General features: G+C 54.0%; 1 protein-coding gene across 1 annotated transcript in view; it reads right to left on the minus strand.

The window, feature by feature from the left end:
- Positions 1-22457, minus strand: part of cdh15 (cadherin 15, type 1, M-cadherin (myotubule)) — a 203829-nt gene that overhangs the window by 62978 nt on the left and 118394 nt on the right. The window contains exon 9 of the mRNA XM_072517717.1: positions 20071-20213. Coding sequence (XP_072373818.1) covers positions 20071-20213 — 143 coding nt within the window. The remainder of the gene's footprint in view (positions 1-20070; positions 20214-22457) is intronic.

Below are 22457 nucleotides of genomic sequence, written 5' to 3' on the forward strand. Positions count from 1 at the left end.
AGACCGGGAGGGGAGTGAAGCAGATCAGGATCACTGTGAAGCAGACCGGGAGGAGTGTGAAGCAGGTCAGTGTCACTGTGAAGAGACCGGGAGGAGTGTGAAGCAGATCAGGATCAGTGTGAAGAGACCGGGAGGAGAGTGAAGCAGATCAGGATCACTGTGAAGAGACCAGGAGGAGAGTGAAGCAGATCAGGATCACTGTGAAGCAGACCGGGAGGAGAGTGAAGCAGATCAGGATCACTGTGAAGACACCAGGAGGAGAGTGAAGCAAATCAGGATCACTGTGAAGCAGACTGGGAGGAGAGTGAAGCAGATCAGGATCACTGTGAAGCAGACCGGGAGGAGTGAAGCAGGTCAGGATCACTATGAAGAGACCGGGAGGAGAGTGAAGCAGGTCAGTGTCACTATGAAGAGACCGGGAGGAGAGTGAAGCAGATCAGGATCACTGTGAAGCAGACCGGGAGGAGAGTGAAGCAGATCAGGATCACTGTGAAGAGACCGGGAGGAGAGTGAAGCAGATCAGGATCACTGTGAAGCAGACCGGGAGGAGAGTGAAGCAGATCAGGATCACTGTGAAGAGACCGGGAGGAGAGTGAAGCAGATCAGGATCACTGTGAAGCAGACCGGGAGGAGAGTGAAGCAGATCAGGATCACTGTGAAGCAGACCGGGAGGAGAGTGAAGCAGATCCGGATCACTGTGAAGCAGACCGGGAGGAGAGTGAAGCAGGTCAGGATCACTGTGAAGCAGACCGGGAGGAGAGTGAAGCAGGTCAGGATCACTGTGAAGCAGACCGGGAGGAGAGTGAAGCAGGTCAGGATCACTGTGAAGAGACCGGGAGGAGAGTGAAGCAGATCAGGATCACTGTGAAGAGACCAGGAGGAGAGTGAAGCAGATCAGGATCACTGTGAAGACACCGGGAGGAGAGTGAAGCAAATCAGGATCACAGTGAAGCAGACTGGGAGGAGAGTGATGCAGATCAGGATCACTGTGAAGCAGACCGGGAGGAGTGAAGCAGGTCAGGATCACTGTGAAGAGACCGGGAGGAGAGTGAAGCAGATCAGGATCACTGTGAAGAGACCAGGAGGAGAGTGAAGCAGATCAGGATCACTGTGAAGACACCGGGAGGAGAGTGAAGCAAATCAGGATCACAGTGAAGCAGACTGGGAGGAGAGTGAAGCAGATCAGGATCACTGTGAAGCAGACCGGGAGGAGTGAAGCAGGTCAGGATCACTGTGAAGAGACCGGGAGGAGAGTGAAGCAGGTCAGTGTCACTATGAAGAGACCGGGAGGAGAGTGAAGCAGATCAGGATCACTGTGAAGCAGACCGGGAGGAGTGTGAAGCAGGTCCGGATCACTGTGAAGCAGACCGGGAGTAGAGTGATGCAGGTCAGGATCACTGTGAAGCAGACCGGGAGGAGTGTGAAGCAGATCAGGATCACTGTGAAGCAGACCGGGAGGCGAGTGAAGCAGATCAGGATCACTGTGAAGCAGCCTGGGAGGAGAGTGAAGCAGATCAGGATCACTGTGAAGCAGACCGGGAGGAGAGTGAAGCAGATCAAGATCACTGTGAAGACACCGGGAGGAGAGTGACGCAAATCAGGATCACTGTGAAGCAGACCGGGAGTAGAGTGAAGCAGGTCAGGATCACTGTGAAGCAGACCGGGAGGAGTGTGAAGCAGATCAGGATCACTGTGAAGCAGACCGGGAGGCGAGTGAAGCAGATCAAGATCGCTGTGAAGCAGCCTGGGAGGAGAGTGAAGCAAACCAGGATCACTGTGAAGCAGACCGGGGGGGAGAGTGAAGCAGGTCAGTGTCACTGTGAAGCTGACCGGGAGGCGGGTGAAGCAGATCAAGATCGCTGTTAAGCAGCCTGGGAGGAGAGTGAAGCAAATCAGGATCACTGTGAAGCAGACCGGGAGGAGTGAAGCAGGTCAGTGTCACTGTGAAGCAGACCGGGAAGAGAGTGAAGCAGATCAGGATCACTGTGAAGCAGACCGGGAGGAGAGTGAAGCAGGTCAGTGTCACTGTGAAGAGACCGGGAGGAGTGTGAAGCAGATCAGGATCAGTGTGAAGAGACTGGGAGGAGAGTGAAGCAGATCAGGATCACTGTGAAGAGACCGGGAGGAGAGTGAAGCAGATCAGGATCACTGTGAAGAGACCGGGAGGAGAGTGAAGCAGATCAGGATCACTGTGAAGCAGACCGGGAGGAGAGTAAAGCAGATCAGGATCACTGTGAAGACACCAGGAGGAGAGTGAAGCAAATCAGGATCACTGTGAATCAGACCGGGAGGAGAGTGAAGCAGGTCAGTGTCACTATGAAGAGACCGGGAGGAGAGTGAAGCAGACCAGGATCACTGTGAAGCAGACCGGGAGGTGAGTGAAGCAGGTCAGGATCACTGTGAAGCAGATCGGGAGTAGAGTGAAGCAGGTCAGGATCACTGTGAAGCAGACCGGGAGGAGTGTGAAGCAGATCAGGGTCACTGTGAAGACACCGGGAGGAGAGTGACGCAAATCAGGATCACTGTGAAGCAGACCGGGAGTAGAGTGAAACAGGTCAGGATCACTGTGAAGCAGACCGGGAGGAGTGTGAAGCAGATCAGGATCACTGTGAAGCAGACCGGGAGGCGAGTGAAGCAGATCAAGATCGCTGTGAAGCAGCCTGGGAGGAGAGTGAAGCAAACCAGGATCACTGTGAAGCAGACCGGGGGGGAGAGTGAAGCAGGTCAGTGTCACTGTGAAGCTGACCGGGAGGCGGGTGAAGCAGATCAAGATCGCTGTTAAGCAGCCTGGGAGGAGAGTGAAGCAAATCAGGATCACTGTGAAGCAGACCGGGAGGAGTGAAGCAGGTCAGTGTCACTGTGAAGCAGACCGGGAAGAGAGTGAAGCAGATCAGGATCACTGTGAAGCAGACCGGGAGGAGAGTGAAGCAGGTCAGTGTCACTGTGAAGCAGACCGGGAGGGGAGTGAAGCAGATCAGGATCACTGTGAAGCAGACCGGGAGGAGTGTGAAGCAGGTCAGTGTCACTGTGAAGAGACCGGGAGGAGTGTGAAGCAGATCAGTGTCACTGTGAAGAGACCGGGAGGAGTGTGAAGCAGGTCAGGATCAGTGTGAAACAGACCGGGCTGTGAAGCAGACTGGGAGGAGAGTGAAGCAGATCAGGATCACTGTGAAGCAGACCGGGAGGAGAGTGAAGCAGACCAGGATCACAGTGAAGACTCCGGGAGGAGGGTGAAACAGGTCAGGATTACTGTGAAGACCGCGAGGAGAGTGAAGCATATCAGTATCACTGTGAAGCAGACCGGGAGGAGAGTGATGCAGATCATGATCACTGTGAAGCAGACCGGGAGGAGTGTGAAGGAGGTCAGGATCGGTGTAAAAGTGACCGGGAGGAGAGTGAAGCAAATCAGGATCACTGTGAAGCAGACCGGGAGGAGAGTGAAGCAGACCGGGAGGAGAGTTAAGCAGATCAGGATCACTGTGACCATTCCATGAGTAGTGTTAAGCAGACCAGGATCACTGTAAAGAGAGGGGAAGGAATGTGAAGCAGATCAGTGAAGCAGAAAGTGAGGAGAGTGAAGCAGATCAGGATCAGTGTCTAACAGACTGGGAGGAATGTGAAGGAGATCAGGATCACTGTGAAGACTCCGGGAGGAGAGTGGAGCAGATCAGGATCACTGTGAAGCAGGCCAGGAGGAGAGTGAAGCAGATCAGGATCACTGTGAAGCAGACCGGGAGGAGAATGAAGCAGATCAGGATCACTGTGAAGCAGACCGGGAGGAGAGTGAAGCAGACCGGGAGGAAAGTTAAGCAGACCAGGATCACAGTGAAGCAGACCGGGAGGAGAGTGAAGCAGAACAGGATCACTGTGAAGAGACTGGGAGGAGTGTGAAGCAGATCAGGATCACTGTGAAGCAGACCGGGAGGAGAGTGAAGCAGACCGGGAGGAGAGTGAAGCAAATCTGGATCACTGTGAAGCAGACCGGGAGGAGAGTGAAGCAGGTCAGTGTCACTGTGAAGCAGACCGGGAGGAGAGTGAAGGTCAGGGTGACTGTGAAGAGACTGGGAGGAGAGTGAAGCAGATCAGGATCACTGTGAAGACTCTGGGCGGAGAGTGAAACAGATCAGGATCACTGTGAAGACACCGGGAGGAGAGTGAAGCAGGTCAGGATCACTGTGAAGCAGACCGGGAGGAGAGTGAAGCAAATCAGGATCACTGTGAAGCAGACCGGGAGGAAAGTGAAGCAGATCAGGATCACTGTGAAGACACCGGGAGGAGAGTGAAGCAGATCAGGATCTCTGTGAATCAGACCGGGAGCGAGTGAAGCAGGTCAGGATCACTGTGAAGAGAGCGATAGGAGAGTGAAGCAGGTCAGGATCACTGTGAAGCAGACCGGGAGGAGTGTGAAGCAGATCAGGATCAATGTGAAGCAGACCGGGAGGAGAGTGAAACTGATCAGGATCACTATGAAGCAGACCGGGAGGAGTGTGAAACAGATTAGGATCACAGTGAAGCAGACCGGGAGGAGAGTGAAGCAGATCCGGATCACTGTGAAGCAGGCCGTGAGGAGTGTGAAGTAGGTCAGGATCACTGTGAAGCAGACCGGGGGGGAGAGTGAAGCAGGTCAGTGTCACTGTGAAGCTGACCGGGAGGCGGGTGAAGCAGATCAAGATCGCTGTTAAGCAGACCGGGAGGAGTGAAGCAGGTCAGTGTCACTGTGAAGCTGACCGGGAAGAGAGTGAAGCAGATCAGGATCACTGTGAAGCAGACCGGGAGGAGAGTGAAGCAGGTCAGTGTCACTGTGAAGCAGACCGGGAGGGGAGTGAAGCAGATCAGGATCACTGTGAAGCAGACCGGGAGGAGTGTGAAGCAGGTCAGTGTCACTGTGAAGAGACCGGGAGGAGTGTGAAGCAGATCAGGATCAGTGTGAAGAGACCGGGAGGAGAGTGAAGCAGATCAGGATCACTGTGAAGAGACCAGGAGGAGAGTGAAGCAGATCAGGATCACTGTGAAGCAGACCGGGAGGAGAGTGAAGCAGATCAGGATCACTGTGAAGACACCAGGAGGAGAGTGAAGCAAATCAGGATCACTGTGAAGCAGACTGGGAGGAGAGTGAAGCAGATCAGGATCACTGTGAAGCAGACCGGGAGGAGTGAAGCAGGTCAGGATCACTATGAAGAGACCGGGAGGAGAGTGAAGCAGGTCAGTGTCACTATGAAGAGACCGGGAGGAGAGTGAAGCAGATCAGGATCACTGTGAAGCAGACCGGGAGGAGAGTGAAGCAGATCAGGATCACTGTGAAGCAGACCGGGAGGAGAGTGAAGCAGATCCGGATCACTGTGAAGCAGACCGGGAGGAGAGTGAAGCAGGTCAGGATCACTGTGAAGCAGACCGGGAGGAGAGTGAAGCAGGTCAGGATCACTGTGAAGAGACCGGGAGGAGAGTGAAGCAGATCAGGATCACTGTGAAGAGACCAGGAGGAGAGTGAAGCAGATCAGGATCACTGTGAAGACACCGGGAGGAGAGTGAAGCAAATCAGGATCACAGTGAAGCAGACTGGGAGGAGAGTGAAGCAGATCAGGATCACTGTGAAGCAGACCGGGAGGAGTGAAGCAGGTCAGGATCACTGTGAAGAGACCGGGAGGAGAGTGAAGCAGATCAGGATCACTGTGAAGAGACCAGGAGGAGAGTGAAGCAGATCAGGATCACTGTGAAGACACCGGGAGGAGAGTGAAGCAAATCAGGATCACAGTGAAGCAGACTGGGAGGAGAGTGAAGCAGATCAGGATCACTGTGAAGCAGACCGGGAGGAGTGAAGCAGGTCAGGATCACTGTGAAGAGACCGGGAGGAGAGTGAAGCAGGTCAGTGTCACTATGAAGAGACCGGGAGGAGAGTGAAGCAGATCAGGATCACTGTGAAGCAGACCGGGAGGAGTGTGAAGCAGGTCCGGATCACTGTGAAGCAGACCGGGAGTAGAGTGATGCAGGTCAGGATCACTGTGAAGCAGACCGGGAGGAGTGTGAAGCAGATCAGGATCACTGTGAAGCAGACCGGGAGGCGAGTGAAGCAGATCAGGATCACTGTGAAGCAGCCTGGGAGGAGAGTGAAGCAGATCAGGATCACTGTGAAGCAGACCGGGAGGAGAGTGAAGCAGATCAGGATCACTGTGAAGACACCGGGAGGAGAGTGACGCAAATCAGGATCACTGTGAAGCAGACCGGGAGTAGAGTGAAGCAGGTCAGGATCACTGTGAAGCAGACCGGGAGGAGTGTGAAGCAGATCAGGATCACTGTGAAGCAGACCGGGAGGCGAGTGAAGCAGATCAAGATCGCTGTGAAGCAGCCTGGGAGGAGAGTGAAGCAAACCAGGATCACTGTGAAGCAGACCGGGGGGGAGAGTGAAGCAGGTCAGTGTCACTGTGAAGCTGACCGGGAGGCGGGTGAAGCAGATCAAGATCGCTGTTAAGCAGCCTGGGAGGAGAGTGAAGCAAATCAGGATCACTGTGAAGCAGACCGGGAGGAGTGAAGCAGGTCAGTGTCACTGTGAAGCAGACCGGGAAGAGAGTGAAGCAGATCAGGATCACTGTGAAGCAGACCGGGAGGAGAGTGAAGCAGGTCAGTGTCACTGTGAAGAGACCGGGAGGAGTGTGAAGCAGATCAGGATCAGTGTGAAGAGACCGGGAGGAGAGTGAAGCAGATCAGGATCACTATGAAGAGACCGGGAGGAGAGTGAAGCAGATCAGGATCACTGTGAAGCAGACCGGGAGGAGAGTGAAGCAGATCAGGATCACTGTGAAGAGACCGGGAGGAGAGTGAAGCAGATCAGGATCACTGTGAAGCAGACCGGGAGGAGAGTGAAGCAAATCAGGATCACTGTGAAGAGACCGGGAGGAGAGTGAAGCAGATCAGGATCACTGTGAAGCAGACTGGGAGGAGAGTGAAGCAGGTCAGTGTCACTATGAAGAGACCGGGAGGAGAGTGAAGCAGATCAGGATCACTGTGAAGCAGACCGGGAGGAGTGTGAAGCAGATCAGGATCACTATGAAGAGACCGGGAGGAGAGTGAAGCAGATCAGGATCACTGTGAAGCAGACCGGGAGGAGAGTGAAGCAGATCAGGATCACTGTGAAGAGACCGGGAGGAGAGTGAAGCAGATCAGGATCACTGTGAAGAGACCGGGAGGAGAGTGAAGCAGATCAGGATCACAGTGAAGCAGACCGGGAGGAGAGTGAAGCAGATCAGGATCACTGTGAAGCAGACCGGGAGGAGAGTGAAGCAGATCCGGATCACTGTGAAGCAGACCGGGAGGAGAGTGAAACAGGTCAGGATCACTGTGAAGCAGACCGGGAGGAGAGTGAAGCAGGTCAGGATCACTGTGAAGAGACCGGGAGGAGAGTGAAGCAGATCAGGATCACTGTGAAGAGACCAGGAGGAGAGTGAAGCAGATCAGGATCACTGTGAAGACACCGGGAGGAGAGTGAAGCAAATCAGGATCACAGTGAAGCAGACTGGGAGGAGAGTGAAGCAGATCAGGATCACTGTGAAGCAGACCGGGAGGAGTGAAGCAGGTCAGGATCACTGTGAAGAGACCGGGAGGAGAGTGAAGCAGATCAGGATCACTGTGAAGAGACCAGGAGGAGAGTGAAGCAGATCAGGATCACTGTGAAGATACCGGGAGGAGAGTGAAGCAGATCAGGATCACTGTGAAGAGACCAGGAGGAGAGTGAAGCAGATCAGGATCACTATGAAGAGACCGGGAGGAGAGTGAAGCAGATCAGGATCACTGTGAAGCAGACCGGGAGGAGTGTGAAGCAGGTCCGGATCACTGTGAAGCAGACCGGGAGTAGAGTGATGCAGGTCAGGATCACTGTGAAGCAGACCGGGAGGAGTGTGAAGCAGATCAGGATCACTGTGAAGCAGACCGGGAGGCGAGTGAAGCAGATCAGGATCACTGTGAAGCAGCCTGGGAGGAGAGTGAAGCAGATCAGGATCACTGTGAAGCAGACCGGGAGGAGAGTGAAGCAGATCAGGATCACTGTGAAGCAGACCGGGGGGGGAGAGTGAAGCAGGTCAGTGTCACTATGAAGCTGACCGGGGGGCGGGTGAAGCAGATCAAGATCGCTGTTAAGCAGCCTGGGAGGAGAGTGAAGCAAATCAGGATCACTGTGAAGCAGACCGGGAGGAGTGAAGCAGGTCAGTGTCACTGTGAAGCAGACCGGGAGGAGAGTGAAGCAGATCAGGATCACTGTGAAGAGACCGGGAGGAGGATGAAGCAGGTCAGTGTCACTGTGAAGAGACCGGGAGGAGAGTGAAGCAGATCAGGATCACTGTGAAGCAGACCGGGAGGAGAGTGAAGCAGATCCGGATCACTGTGAAGCAGACCGGGAGGAGAGTGAAACAGGTCAGGATCACTGTGAACCAGACCGGGAGGAGAGTGAAGCAGGTCAGGATCACTGTGAAGAGACCGGGAGGAGAGTGAAGCAGATCAGGATCACTGTGAAGAGACCAGGAGGAGAGTGAAGCAGATCAGGATCACTGTGAAGACACCGGGAGGAGAGTGAAGCAAATCAGGATCACAGTGAAGCAGACTGGGAGGAGAGTGAAGCAGATCAGGATCACTGTGAAGCAGACCGGGAGGAGTGAAGCAGGTCAGGATCACTGTGAAGAGACCGGGAGGAGAGTGAAGCAGATCAGGATCACTGTGAAGAGACCAGGAGGAGAGTGAAGCAGATCAGGATCACTGTGAAGACACCGGGAGGAGAGTGAAGCAAATCAGGATCACAGTGAAGCAGACTGGGAGGAGAGTGAAGCAGATCAGGATCACTGTGAAGAGACCGGGAGGAGTGAAGCAGGTCAGGATCACTGTGAAGAGACCGGGAGGAGAGTGAAGCAGATCAGGATCACTGTGAAGCAGACCGGGAGGAGTGTGAAGCAGGTCCGGATCACTGTGAAGCAGACCGGGAGTAGAGTGATGCAGGTCAGGATCACTGTGAAGCAGACCGGGAGGAGTGTGAAGCAGATCAGGATCACTGTGAAGCAGACCGGGAGGCGAGTGAAGCAGATCAGGATCACTGTGAAGATACCGGGAGGAGAGTGAAGCAGATCAGGATCACTGTGAAGAGACCAGGAGGAGAGTGAAGCAGATCAGGATCACTATGAAGAGACCGGGAGGAGAGTGAAGCAGATCAGGATCACTGTGAAGCAGACCGGGAGGAGTGTGAAGCAGGTCAGGATCACTGTGAAGAGACCGGGAGGAGAGTGAAGCAGATCAGGATCACTGTGAAGAGACCAGGAGGAGAGTGAAGCAGATCAGGATCACTGTGAAGATACCGGGAGGAGAGTGAAGCAGATCAGGATCACTGTGAAGAGACCAGGAGGAGAGTGAAGCAGATCAGGATCACTATGAAGAGACCGGGAGGAGAGTGAAGCAGATCAGGATCACTGTGAAGCAGACCGGGAGGAGTGTGAAGCAGGTCCGGATCACTGTGAAGCAGACCGGGAGTAGAGTGATGCAGGTCAGGATCACTGTGAAGCAGACCGGGAGGAGTGTGAAGCAGATCAGGATCACTGTGAAGCAGACCGGGAGGCGAGTGAAGCAGATCAGGATCACTGTGAAGCAGCCTGGGAGGAGAGTGAAGCAGATCAGGATCACTGTGAAGCAGACCGGGAGGAGAGTGAAGCAGATCAGGATCACTGTGAAGCAGACCGGGGGGGGAGAGTGAAGCAGGTCAGTGTCACTATGAAGCTGACCGGGGGGCGGGTGAAGCAGATCAAGATCGCTGTTAAGCAGCCTGGGAGGAGAGTGAAGCAAATCAGGATCACTGTGAAGCAGACCGGGAGGAGTGAAGCAGGTCAGTGTCACTGTGAAGCAGACCGGGAGGAGAGTGAAGCAGATCAGGATCACTGTGAAGAGACCGGGAGGAGGATGAAGCAGGTCAGTGTCACTGTGAAGAGACCGGGAGGAGAGTGAAGCAGATCAGGATCACTGTGAAGCAGACCGGGAGGAGAGTGAAGCAGATCCGGATCACTGTGAAGCAGACCGGGAGGAGAGTGAAACAGGTCAGGATCACTGTGAACCAGACCGGGAGGAGAGTGAAGCAGGTCAGGATCACTGTGAAGAGACCGGGAGGAGAGTGAAGCAGATCAGGATCACTGTGAAGAGACCAGGAGGAGAGTGAAGCAGATCAGGATCACTGTGAAGACACCGGGAGGAGAGTGAAGCAAATCAGGATCACAGTGAAGCAGACTGGGAGGAGAGTGAAGCAGATCAGGATCACTGTGAAGCAGACCGGGAGGAGTGAAGCAGGTCAGGATCACTGTGAAGAGACCGGGAGGAGAGTGAAGCAGATCAGGATCACTGTGAAGAGACCAGGAGGAGAGTGAAGCAGATCAGGATCACTGTGAAGACACCGGGAGGAGAGTGAAGCAAATCAGGATCACAGTGAAGCAGACTGGGAGGAGAGTGAAGCAGATCAGGATCACTGTGAAGAGACCGGGAGGAGTGAAGCAGGTCAGGATCACTGTGAAGAGACCGGGAGGAGAGTGAAGCAGATCAGGATCACTGTGAAGCAGACCGGGAGGAGTGTGAAGCAGGTCCGGATCACTGTGAAGCAGACCGGGAGTAGAGTGATGCAGGTCAGGATCACTGTGAAGCAGACCGGGAGGAGTGTGAAGCAGATCAGGATCACTGTGAAGCAGACCGGGAGGCGAGTGAAGCAGATCAGGATCACTGTGAAGCAGCCTGGGAGGAGAGTGAAGCAGATCAGGATCACTGTGAAGCAGACCGGGAGGAGAGTGAAGCAGATCAGGATCACTGTGAAGCAGACCGGGGGGGGGAGAGTGAAGCAGGTAAGTGTCACTGTGAAGCTGACCGGGGGGCGGGTGAAGCAGATCAAGATCGCTGTTAAGCAGCCTGGGAGGAGAGTGAAGCAAATCAGGATCACTGTGAAGCAGACCGGGAGGAGTGAAGCAGGTCAGTGTCACTGTGAAGCAGACCGGGAAGAGAGTGAAGCAGATCAGGATCACTGTGAAGCAGAGTGGGAGGAGAGTGAAGCAGATCAGGATCACTGTGAAGAGACCGGGAGGAGGATGAAGCAGGTCAGTGTCACTGTGAAGCAGACCGGGAGGGGAGTGAAGCCGGTCAGTGTCACTGTGAAGAGACCGGGAGGAGAGTGAAGCAGATCAGGATCACTGTGAAGCAGACCGGGAGGAGTGTGTAGCAGATCAGGATCACTGTGAAGAGACCGGGAGGAGAGTGTAGCAGATCAGGATCACTGTGAAGACACCGGGAGGAGAGTGAAGCAAATCAGGATCACAGTGAAGCAGACCGGGAGGAGTGTGAAGCAGGTCAGTGTCACTATGAAGAGACCGGGAGGAGAGTGAAGCAGATCAGGATCACTGTGAAGCAGACCGGGAGGAGTGTGAAGCAGATCAGGATCTCTGTGAAGAGACCGGGAGGAGAGTGAAGCAGATCAGGATCACTATGAAGCAGACCGGGAGGAGTGTGAAGCAGGTCCGGATCACTGTGAAGCAGACCGGGAGGAGAGTGAAGCAGGTCAGGATCACTGTGAAGCAGACCGGGAGGAGAGTGAAGCAGGTCAGGATCAGTGTGAAGCAGACCGGGAGGAGAGTGAAGCAGATCAGGATCACTGTGAAGCAGACCGGAAGGAGAGTGAAGCAGATCAGGATCACCGTGAAGAGACCGGGAGGAGAGTGAAGCAGATCAGGATCACTGTGAAGCAGACCGGAAGGAGAGTGAAGCAGATCAGGATCACTGTGAAGAGAGCGGGAGGAGTGTGAAGCAGATCAGGATCACTGTGAAGAGAGCGGGAGGAGAGTGAAGCAGATCAGGATCACTGTGAAGAGACCGGGAGGAGAGTGAAGCAGATCAGGATCACTGTGAAGAGAGCGGGAGGAGAGTGAAGCAGATCAGGATCACTGTGAAGAGAGCGGGAGGAGAGTGAAGCAGGTCCGGATCACTGTGAAGAGACCGGGAGGAGAGTGAAGCAGGTCAGTGTCACTATGAAGAGACCGGGAGGAGAGTGAAGCAGGTCAGTGTCACTATGAAGAGACCGGGAGGAGAGTGAAGCAGATCAGGATCACTGTGAAGAGACTGGGAGGAGAGTGAAGCAGATCAGGATCACTGTGAAGCAGACCGGGAGGAGAGTGAAGCAGGTCAGTGTCACTGTGAAGCAGACCGGGAGGAGAGTGAAGCAGGTCAGTGTCACTATGAAGAGACCGGGAGGAGAGTGAAGCAGGTCAGTGTCACTATGAAGAGACCGGGAGGAGTGTGAAGCAGGTCAGTGTCACTATGAAGAGACCGGGAGGAGAGTGAAGCAGATCAGGATCAGTGTGAAGAGACTGGGAGGAGAGTGAAGCAGATCAGGATCGCTGTGAAGAGACCGGGAGGAGAGTGAAGCAGATCAGGATCACTGTGAAGCAGACCGGGAGGAGTGTGAAGCAGGTCAGTGTCACTATGAAGAGACCGGGAGGAGAGTGAAGCAGATCAGGATCACTGTGAAGCAGACCGGGAGGAGAGTGAAGCAGATCAGGATCACTGTGAAGAGACCGGGAGGAGAGTGAAGCAGATCAGGATCACTGTGAAGCAGACCGGGAGGAGAGTGAAGCAGATCAGGATCACTGTGAAGAGACCGGGAGGAGAGTGAAGCAGATCAGGATCACTGTGAAGAGACCGGGAGGAGAGTGAAGCAGATCAGGATCACTGTGAAGCAGACCGGGAGGAGAGTGAAGCAGATCAGGATCACTGTGAAGCAGACCGGGAGGAGAGTGAAGCAGATCCGGATCACTGTGAAGCAGACCGGGAGGAGAGTGAAGCAGGTCAGGATCACTGTGAAGCAGACCGGGAGGAGAGTGAAGCAGGTCAGGATCACTGTGAAGAGACCGGGAGGAGAGTGAAGCAGATCAGGATCACTGTGAAGAGACCAGGAGGAGAGTGAAGCAGATCAGGATCACTGTGAAGACACCGGGAGGAGAGTGAAGCAAATCAGGATCACAGTGAAGCAGACTGGGAGGAGAGTGAAGCAGATCAGGATCACTGTGAAGCAGACCGGGAGGAGTGAAGCAGGTCAGGATCACTGTGAAGAGACCGGGAGGAGAGTGAAGCAGATCAGGATCACTGTGAAGAGACCAGGAGGAGAGTGAAGCAGATCAGGATCACTGTGAAGACACCGGGAGGAGAGTGAAGCAAATCAGGATCACAATGAAGCAGACTGGGAGGAGAGTGAAGCAGATCAGGATCACTGTGAAGCAGACCGGGAGGAGTGAAGCAGGTCAGGATCACTGTGAAGAGACCGGGAGGAGAGTGAAGCAGATCAGGATCACTGTGTAGCAGACCGGGAGGAGTGTGAAGCAGGTCCGGATCACTGTGAAGCAGACCGGGAGTAGAGTGATGCATGTTCAGGATCACTGTGAAGCAGACCGGGAGGAGTGTGAAGCAGATCAGGATCACTGTGAAGCAGACCGGGAGGCGAGTGAAGCAGATCAGGATCACTGTGAAGCAGCCTGGGAGGAGAGTGAAGCAGATCAGGATCACTGTGAAGCAGACCGGGAGGAGAGTGAAGCAGATCAGGATCACTGTGAAGACACCGGGAGGAGAGTGACGCAAATCAGGATCACTGTGAAGCAGACCGGGAGTAGAGTGAAGCAGGTCAGGATCACTGTGAAGCAGACCGGGAGGAGTGTGTAGCAGATCAGGATCACTGTGAAGCAGACCGGGAGGCGAGTGAAGCAGATCAAGATCGCTGTGAAGCAGCCTGGGAGGAGAGTGAAGCAAACCAGGATCACTGTGAAGCAGACCGGGGGGGAGAGTGAAGCAGGTCAGTGTCACTGTGAAGCTGACCGGGAGGCGGGTGAAGCAGATCAAGATCGCTGTTAAGCAGCCTGGGAGGAGAGTGAAGCAAATCAGGATCACTGTGAAGCAGACCGGGAGGAGTGAAGCAGGTCAGTGTCACTGTGAAGCAGACCGGGAAGAGAGTGAAGCAGATCAGGATCACTGTGAAGCAGACCGGGAGGAGAGTGAAGCAGGTCAGTGTCACTGTGAATCAGACCGGGAGGGGAGTGAAGCAGATCAGGATCACTGTGAAGCAGACCGGGAGGAGTGTGAAGCAGGTCAGTGTCACTGTGAAGAGACCGGGAGGAGTGTGAAGCAGATCAGGATCAGTGTGAAGAGACCGGGAGGAGAGTGAAGCAGATCAGGATCACTGTGAAGAGACCGGGAGGAGAGTGAAGCAGATCAGGATCACTGTGAAGCAGACCGGGAGGAGAGTGAAGCAGATCAGGATCACTGTGAAGACACCAGGAGGAGAGTGAAGCAAATCAGGATCACTGTGAATCAGACCGGGAGGAGAGTGAAGCAGGTCAGTGTCACTATGAAGAGACCGGGAGGAGAGTGAAGCAGATCAGGATCGCTGTGAAGAGACCGGGAGGAGAGTGAAGCAGATCAGGATCACTGTGAAGCAGACCGGGAGGAGAGTGAAGCAGATCAGGATCACTGTGAAGAGACCGGGAGGAGAGTCAAGCAGATCAGGATCACTGTGAAGCAGACCGGGAGGAGAGTGAAGCAGATCAGGATCACTGTGAAGAGACCGGGAGGAGAGTGAAGCAGATCAGGATCACTGTGAAGCAGACTGGGAGGAGAGTGAAGCAGGTCAGTGTCACTATGAAGAGACCGGGAGGAGAGTGAAGCAGATCAGGATCACTGTGAAGCAGACCGGGAGGAGTGTGAAGCAGATCAGGATCACTATGAAGAGACCGGGAGGAGAGTGAAGCAGATCAGGATCACTGTGAAGCAGACCGGGTGGAGAGTGAAGCAGATCAGGATCACTGTGAAGAGACCGGGAGGAGAGTGAAGCAGATCAGGATCACTGTGAAGAGACCGGGAGGAGAGTGAAGCAGATCAGGATCACAGTGAAGCAGACCGGGAGGAGAGTGAAGCAGATCAGGATCACTGTGAAGCAGACCGGGAGGAGAGTGAAGCAGATCCGGATCACTGTGAAGCAGACCGGGAGGAGAGTGAAACAGGTCAGGATCACTGTGAAGCAGACCGGGAGGAGAGTGAAGCAGGTCAGGATCACTGTGAAGAGACCGGGAGGAGAGTGAAGCAGATCAGGATCACTGTGAAGAGACCAGGAGGAGAGTGAAGCAGATCAGGATCACTGTGAAGACACCGGGAGGAGAGTGAAGCAAATCAGGATCACAGTGAAGCAGACTGGGAGGAGAGTGAAGCAGATCAGGATCACTGTGAAGCAGACCGGGAGGAGTGAAGCAGGTCAGGATCACTGTGAAGAGACCGGGAGGAGAGTGAAGCAGGTCAGTGTCACTATGAAGAGACCGGGAGGAGAGTGAAGCAGATCAGGATCACTGTGAAGCAGACCGGGAGGAGTGTGAAGCAGGTCCGGATCACTGTGAAGCAGACCGGGAGTAGAGTGATGCAGGTCAGGATCACTGTGAAGCAGACCGGGAGGAGTGTGAAGCAGATCAGGATCACTGTGAAGCAGACCGGGAGGCGAGTGAAGCAGATCAGGATCACTGTGAAGCAGCCTGGGAGGAGAGTGAAGCAGATCAGGATCACTGTGAAGCAGACCGGGAGGAGAGTGAAGCAGATCAGGATCACTGTGAAGCAGACCGGGGGGGGAGAGTGAAGCAGGTAAGTGTCACTGTGAAGCTGACCGGGGGGCGGGTGAAGCAGATCAAGATCGCTGTTAAGCAGCCTGGGAGGAGAGTGAAGCAAATCAGGATCACTGTGAAGCAGACCGGGAGGAGTGAAGCAGGTCAGTGTCACTGTGAAGAGACCGGGAGGAGAGTGAAGCAGATCAGGATCACTGTGAAGCAGACCGGGAGGAGAGTGAAGCAGATCCGGATCACTGTGAAGCAGACCGGGAGGAGAGTGAAACAGGTCAGGATCACTGTGAAGCAGACCGGGAGGAGAGTGAAGCAGGTAAGGATCACTGTGAAGAGACCGGGAGGAGAGTGAAGCAGATCAGGATCACTGTGAAGAGACCAGGAGGAGAGTGAAGCAGATCAGGATCACTGTGAAGCAGACCGGGAGGAGTGAAGCAGGTCAGTGTCACTGTGAAGAGACCGGGAGGAGAGTGAAGCAGATCAGGATCACTGTGAAGCAGACCGGGAGGAGAGTGAAGCAGATCCGGATCACTGTGAAGCAGACCGGGAGGAGAGTGAAACAGGTCAGGATCACTGTGAAGCAGACCGGGAGGAGAGTGAAGCAGGTAAGGATCACTGTGAAGAGACCGGGAGGAGAGTGAAGCAGATCAGGATCACTGTGAAGAGACCAGGAGGAGAGTGAAGCAGATCAGGATCACTGTGAAGACACCGGGAGGAGAGTGAAGCAAATCAGGATCACAGTGAAGCAGACTGGGAGGAGAGTGAAGCAGATCAGGATCACTGTGAAGCAGACCGGGAGGAGTGAAGCAGGTCAGGATCACTGTGAAGAGACCGGGAGGAGAGTGAAGCAGATCAGGATCACTGTGAAGAGACCAGGAGGAGAGTGAAGCAGATCAGGATCACTGTGAAGACACCGGGAGGAGAGTGAAGCAAATCAGGATCACAGTGAAGCAGACTGGGAGGAGAGTGAAGCAGATCAGGATCACTGTGAAGCAGACCAGGAGGAGTGAAGCAGGTCAGGATCACTGTGAAGAGACCGGGAGGAGAGTGAAGCAGGTCAGGATCACTGTGAAGCAGACCGGGAGGAGAGTGAAGCAGGTCAGGATCACTGTGAAGCAGACCGGGGGGAGAGTGAAGCAGGTCAGTGTCACTATGAAGAGACCGGGAGGAGAGTGAAGCAGATCAGGATCACTGTGAAGCAGACCGGGAGGAGTGTGAAGCAGGTCCGGATCACTGTGAAGCAGACCGGGAGTAGAGTGATGCAGGTCAGGATCACTGTGAAGCAGACCGGGAGGAGTGTGAAGCAGATCAGGATCACTGTGAAGCAGACCGGGAGGAGAGTGAAGCAAATCAGGATCACTGTGAAGCAGACCGGGAGGAGTGAAGCAGGTCAGTGTCACTGTGAAGCAGACCGGGAGGAGAGTGAAGCAGATCAGGATCACTGTGAAGCAGACCGGGAGGGGAGTGAAGCAGGTCAGTGTCACTGTGAAGAGACCGGGAGGAGAGTGAAGCAGATCAGGATCACTGTGAAGCAGACCGGGAGGAGTGTGTAGCAGATCAGGATCACTGTGAAGACACCGGGAGGAGAGTGAAGCAAATCAGGATCACAGTGAAGCAGACCGGGAGGAGTGTGAAGCAGGTCAGTGTCACTATGAAGAGACCGGGAGGAGAGTGAAGCAGATCAGGATCACTGTGAAGCAGACCGGGAGGAGTGTGAAGCAGATCAGGATCTCTGTGAAGAGACCGGGAGGAGAGTGAAGCAGATCAGGATCACTATGAAGCAGACCGGGAGGAGTGTGAAGCAGGTCCGGATCACTGTGAAGCAGACCGGGAGGAGAGTGAAGCAGGTCAGGATCACTGTGAAGCAGACCGGGAGGAGAGTGAAGCAGGTCAGGATCAGTGTGAAGCAGACCGGGAGGAGAGTGAAGCAGATCAGGATCACTGTGAAGCAGACCGGAAGGAGAGTGAAGCAGATCAGGATCACCGTGAAGAGACCGGGAGGAGAGTGAAGCAGATCAGGATCACTGTGAAGAGAGCGGGAGGAGTGTGAAGCAGATCAGGATCACTGTGAAGAGAGCGGGAGGAGAGTGAAGCAGATCAGGATCACTGTGAAGAGACCGGGAGGAGAATGAAGCAGATCAGGATCACTGTGAAGAGAGCGGGAGGAGAGTGAAGCAGATCAGGATCACTGTGAAGAGAGCGGGAGGAGAGTGAAGCAGGTCCGGATCACTGTGAAGAGACCGGGAGGAGAGTGAAGCAGGTCAGTGTCACTATGAAGAGACCGGGAGGAGAGTGAAGCAGGTCAGGATCACTATGAAGAGACCGGGAGGAGAGTGAAGCAGATCAGGATCACTGTGAAGAGACTGGGAGGAGAGTGAAGCAGATCAGGATCACTGTGAAGCAGACCGGGAGGAGAGTGAAGCAGGTCAGTGTCACTGTGAAGCAGACCGGGAGGAGAGTGAAGCAGGTCAGTGTCACTATGAAGAGACCGGGAGGAGAGTGAAGCAGGTCAGTGTCACTATGAAGAGACCGGGAGGAGAGTGAAGCAGATCAGGATCACTGTGAAGAGACTGGGAGGAGAGTGAAGCAGATCAGGATCACTGTGAAGCAGACCGGGAGGAGAGTGAAGCAGGTCAGTGTCACTGTGAAGCAGACCGGGAGGAGAGTGAAGCAGGTCAGTGTCACTATGAAGAGACCGGGAGGAGAGTGAAGCAGGTCAGTGTCACTATGAAGAGACCGGGAGGAGAGTGAAGCAGATCAGGATCAGTGTGAAGAGACTGGGAGGAGAGTGAAGCAGATCAGGATCACTGTGAAGAGACCGGGAGGAGAGTGAAGCAGATCAGGATCACTGTGAAGCAGACCGGGAGGAGTGTGAAGCAGGTCAGTGTCACTATGAAGAGACCGGGAGGAGAGTGAAGCAGATCAGGATCAGTGTGAAGAGACTGGGAGGAGAGTGAAGCAGATCAGGATCGCTGTGAAGAGACTGGGAGGAGAGTGAAGCAGATCAGGATCACTATGAAGCAGACCGGGAGGAGAGTGAAGCAGATCAGGATCACTATGAAGCAGACCGGGAGGCGTGTGAAGCAGATCAGGATCACTGTGAAGAGACCGGGAGGAGAGTGAAGCAGATCAGGATCACTATGAAGCAGACCGGGAGGAGTGTGAAGCAGGTCCGGATCACTGTGAAGCAGACCGGGAGGAGAGTGAAGCAGGTCAGGATCACTGTGAAGCAGACCGGGAGGAGAGTGAAGCAGGTCAGGATCACTGTGAAGCAGACCGGGAGGAGAGTGAAGCAGGTCCGGATCACTGTGAAGCAGACCGGGAGGAGAGTGAAGCAGGTCCGGATCACTGTGAAGCAGACCGGGAGGAGAGTGAAGCAGGTCCGGATCACTGTGAAGTGAGCGGGAGGAGTGTGAAGCAGGTCAGGATCAAAGCAGCTGGTAGATCGCACCGATAGATTCCAGTTCTGGGCAGCAGACCCTTCGGAAGGATGTGAAGGAAGAGAGTACAGAAAAGGGTCACAAGATTGTGTCTGAGGATTAGGAACTTCAGTTTCACTGAAAGATTGGAGAAGTTGGAACTGTTTTCCTTGGAGAGGAGAAGGTTGAGAGGAGATTTGATCACGGTATCAAAATCATGAGGGCCTGGACAGGGTAGATAGGGAGAACTTGTTCCCATTTTTGAAAGGATTGGGGCAACATGATGAAAATGTTTTCACACAGTGAATGGTTCGGATGTGGAATGTATTGTCTGAGCATTCGGTGGAGCCAAGTTCAATCCAGGCTTTCAGTGGAGAACTGGATGATTACCTGAAAAGAAAGATTTGCAGGGTTCTGGGATAAGTCAGGGCTGTGGCGTTAAATAGATAGCATGAAAGAGCCTCCACAGAGACAATGGGCCAAATGTTCTCCTGTGCTGCATCATTGATGCAGTAAAACTAATCGACTGAAATAGAGAGAGGCGAACCCGGGGTGAACTGGCACAACCTGGACTGTCTTTATTATCCTCGTCTCTTGCTGCTGTATTTCTACTAAACACTAGTATGGTTCTTTTGGGTTGAATGGCCTCACTCCATGCTGCAATTTGTAATACTCTCTTCACTGCTTTATTACTAATTATGACATTGGTTATGATTCTGGCTCTCACGCTATTGCTCTGCTTTACTCCAAGAATGTTTATTTCCAGCTTAATCTTTACAGGGGCTGGTTTAGCACACTGGGCTAAAGCGCTGGCTTTTACAGCAGACCAAGGCAGGCCAGCAGCACGGTTCAATTCCCATAACAGCCTCCCCGAACAGGTGCCGGAATGTGGCGACTAGGGGCTTTTCACAGTAACTTCATTTGAAGCCTACTTGTGACAATAAGCGATTTTCATTTCATTTCTGTTCATTCATGTCTGTTTCTGACTTGCTGTTTTATAAGTGTCCACTTACCGCTGTCTGTGGCTGTGATTACAGCCGTGTATCGATGGTTGAGCAGGAATGGGGACCTGCGCTCGATATTCTGCTGGAGAATTATCTCCCCCGTGTTTACATCGACTATCAGCCAATCAGCTGGGTCGTACTGAATCCCGTAACTGGAACACAAGAAAGGGCAGAGTTAGTGATCCGGGAAAAATACCCCAAAACAGGGGGAAATAGATCTGGACCTGGACCCAGGAAAATATCCAGAAAATATCGTGCGTACCCCACCACCTGGAGGTTCCCCTCCCAGTCACTCACAACGCTGACTTGGAAATATATTGGCCGTTCCTTCAATGTCACTGGAGCAAAATCCTGGAACTCCCTAACAGCACAGTGGGTGTACCCACCTCTATAACAGCACAGTGGGTGTACCTACCTCCCTGACAGCACAGTGGGTGTGCCTACCTCTCTAACAGCACACTGGGTGTACATACCTCTCTAACAGCACAGTGGGTGTACCTACCTCCCTAACAGCACAGTGGGCGCACCTACCTCCCTAACAGCACAGTGGGTGTACCTACCTCCCTAACAGCACAGTGGGTGCACCTACCTCCCTAACAGCACAGTGGGTGCACCTACCTCCCTCACAGCAGTGGGTGTACCTACCTAACTAACAGCACAGTGGGTGTACCTACCTCCATAACAGCACAGTGGGTGTATCTACCTCCCTAACAGCACAGTGGGTGCACCTACCTCCCTCACAGCAGTGGGTGTACCTACCTAACTAACAGCACAGTGGGTGTATCTACCTCCCTAACAGCACAGTGGGTGCACCTACCTCCCTAACAGCACAGTGGGTGCACCTACCTCCCTAACAGCACTGTGGGTGCACCTACCTCCCTAACAGCACAGTGGGTGTACCTGACGAATGTGATATAAAATAGTTACTTTAGAGATATTAGTTACTGTAATGTAGAGATAGGCCGGTCTGATTCTGTTAGTTCACAGACAAAGGATTTCAGACCGCATGGAAAAGCAAGGAGGAGGTGTGTCCACCAAAGGAGGAGAAAAGGATGCTGGGTAATAGGGGCCAGAGGAAGGGATGAGAAGTGAGCCAATCAGAATGTATGACCAGGTCAGGAGGGGTTTCGGATGACCTATGGGAATCGTGTATGTGAAACTTGATACCATTTGAATTTATTTGCAGAAATCCCTTTGTCTCTTTGTTCATTCGCTTTCCGGGGTGTAGGAGACTGGATGTGTCCTATGCTTCTGTGAAATGAATCAGGCTTGCAAGCCAAATAAAATAACTAATGCTGTACCTGCAAATCCATCTCGACTTTTATTGAGGCCAGACTGACGGGTAAAGAAATTTGTATTTTGTCATACCAACCTCCCTAACAACACAGTGGGTGTACCTACCTCCCTAACAGCAGTGAGTATACTTCCCTCCCTGACAGCACAGTGGGTGTACCTACCTCCCTCACAGCACAGTGGGTGTACCTCCCTCCCTCACAGCATGGTGGGTGCACCTACCTTCCTAACAGCACAGTGGGTGTGCCTGCCTCCCTCACAGCACAGTGGGTGTGCCTGCCTCCCTCACAGCACAGTGGGTGTACCTACCTCCCTCACAGCACAGTGGGTGTGCCTCCGTCCCTCACAGCACGGTGGGTGCACCTACCTTCCTAACAGCACAGTGGGTGTGCCTGCCTCCCTCACAGCACAGTGGGTGTGCCTGCCTCCCTCACAGCACAGTGGGTGTACCTACCTCCCTCACAGCACAGTGGGTGTGCCTGCCTCCCTCACAGCACAGTGGGTGTGCCTGCCTCCCTCACAGCACAGTGGGTGTACCTACCTCCCTCACAGCACAGTGGGTGTGCCTCCGTCCCTCACAGCACAGTGGGTGCACCTACCTCCCTAACAGCAGTGAGTATACTTCCCTCCCTGACAGCACAGTGGGTGTACCTACCTCCCTCACAGCACAGTGGGTGTACCTCCCTCCCTCACAGCACGGTGGGTGCACCTACCTTCCTAACAGCACAGTGGGTGTGCCTGCCTCCCTCACAGCACAGTGGGTGTGCCTGCCTCCCTCACAGCACAGTGGGTGTACCTACCTCCCTCACAGCACAGTGGGTGTGCCTCCGTCCCTCACAGCACAGTGAGTGTGCCTCCCTCCCTCACAGCACAGTGGGTGTACCTACCTCCCTCACAGCACAGTGGGTGTACCTCCCTCCCTCACAGCACGGTGGGTGCACCTACCTTCCTAACAGCACAGTGGGTGTGCCTGCCTCCCTCACAGCACAGTGGGTATGCCTGCCTCCCTCACAGCACAGTGGGTGTACCTACCTCCCTCACAGCACAGTGGGTGTGCCTCCGTCCCTCACAGCACAGTGGGTGTACCTACCTCCCTCACAGCA

The sequence above is a fragment of the Scyliorhinus torazame genome, chromosome 10 (genome assembly GCF_047496885.1).
Source record: "Scyliorhinus torazame isolate Kashiwa2021f chromosome 10, sScyTor2.1, whole genome shotgun sequence".
Lineage (NCBI taxonomy): Eukaryota > Metazoa > Chordata > Chondrichthyes > Carcharhiniformes > Scyliorhinidae > Scyliorhinus > Scyliorhinus torazame.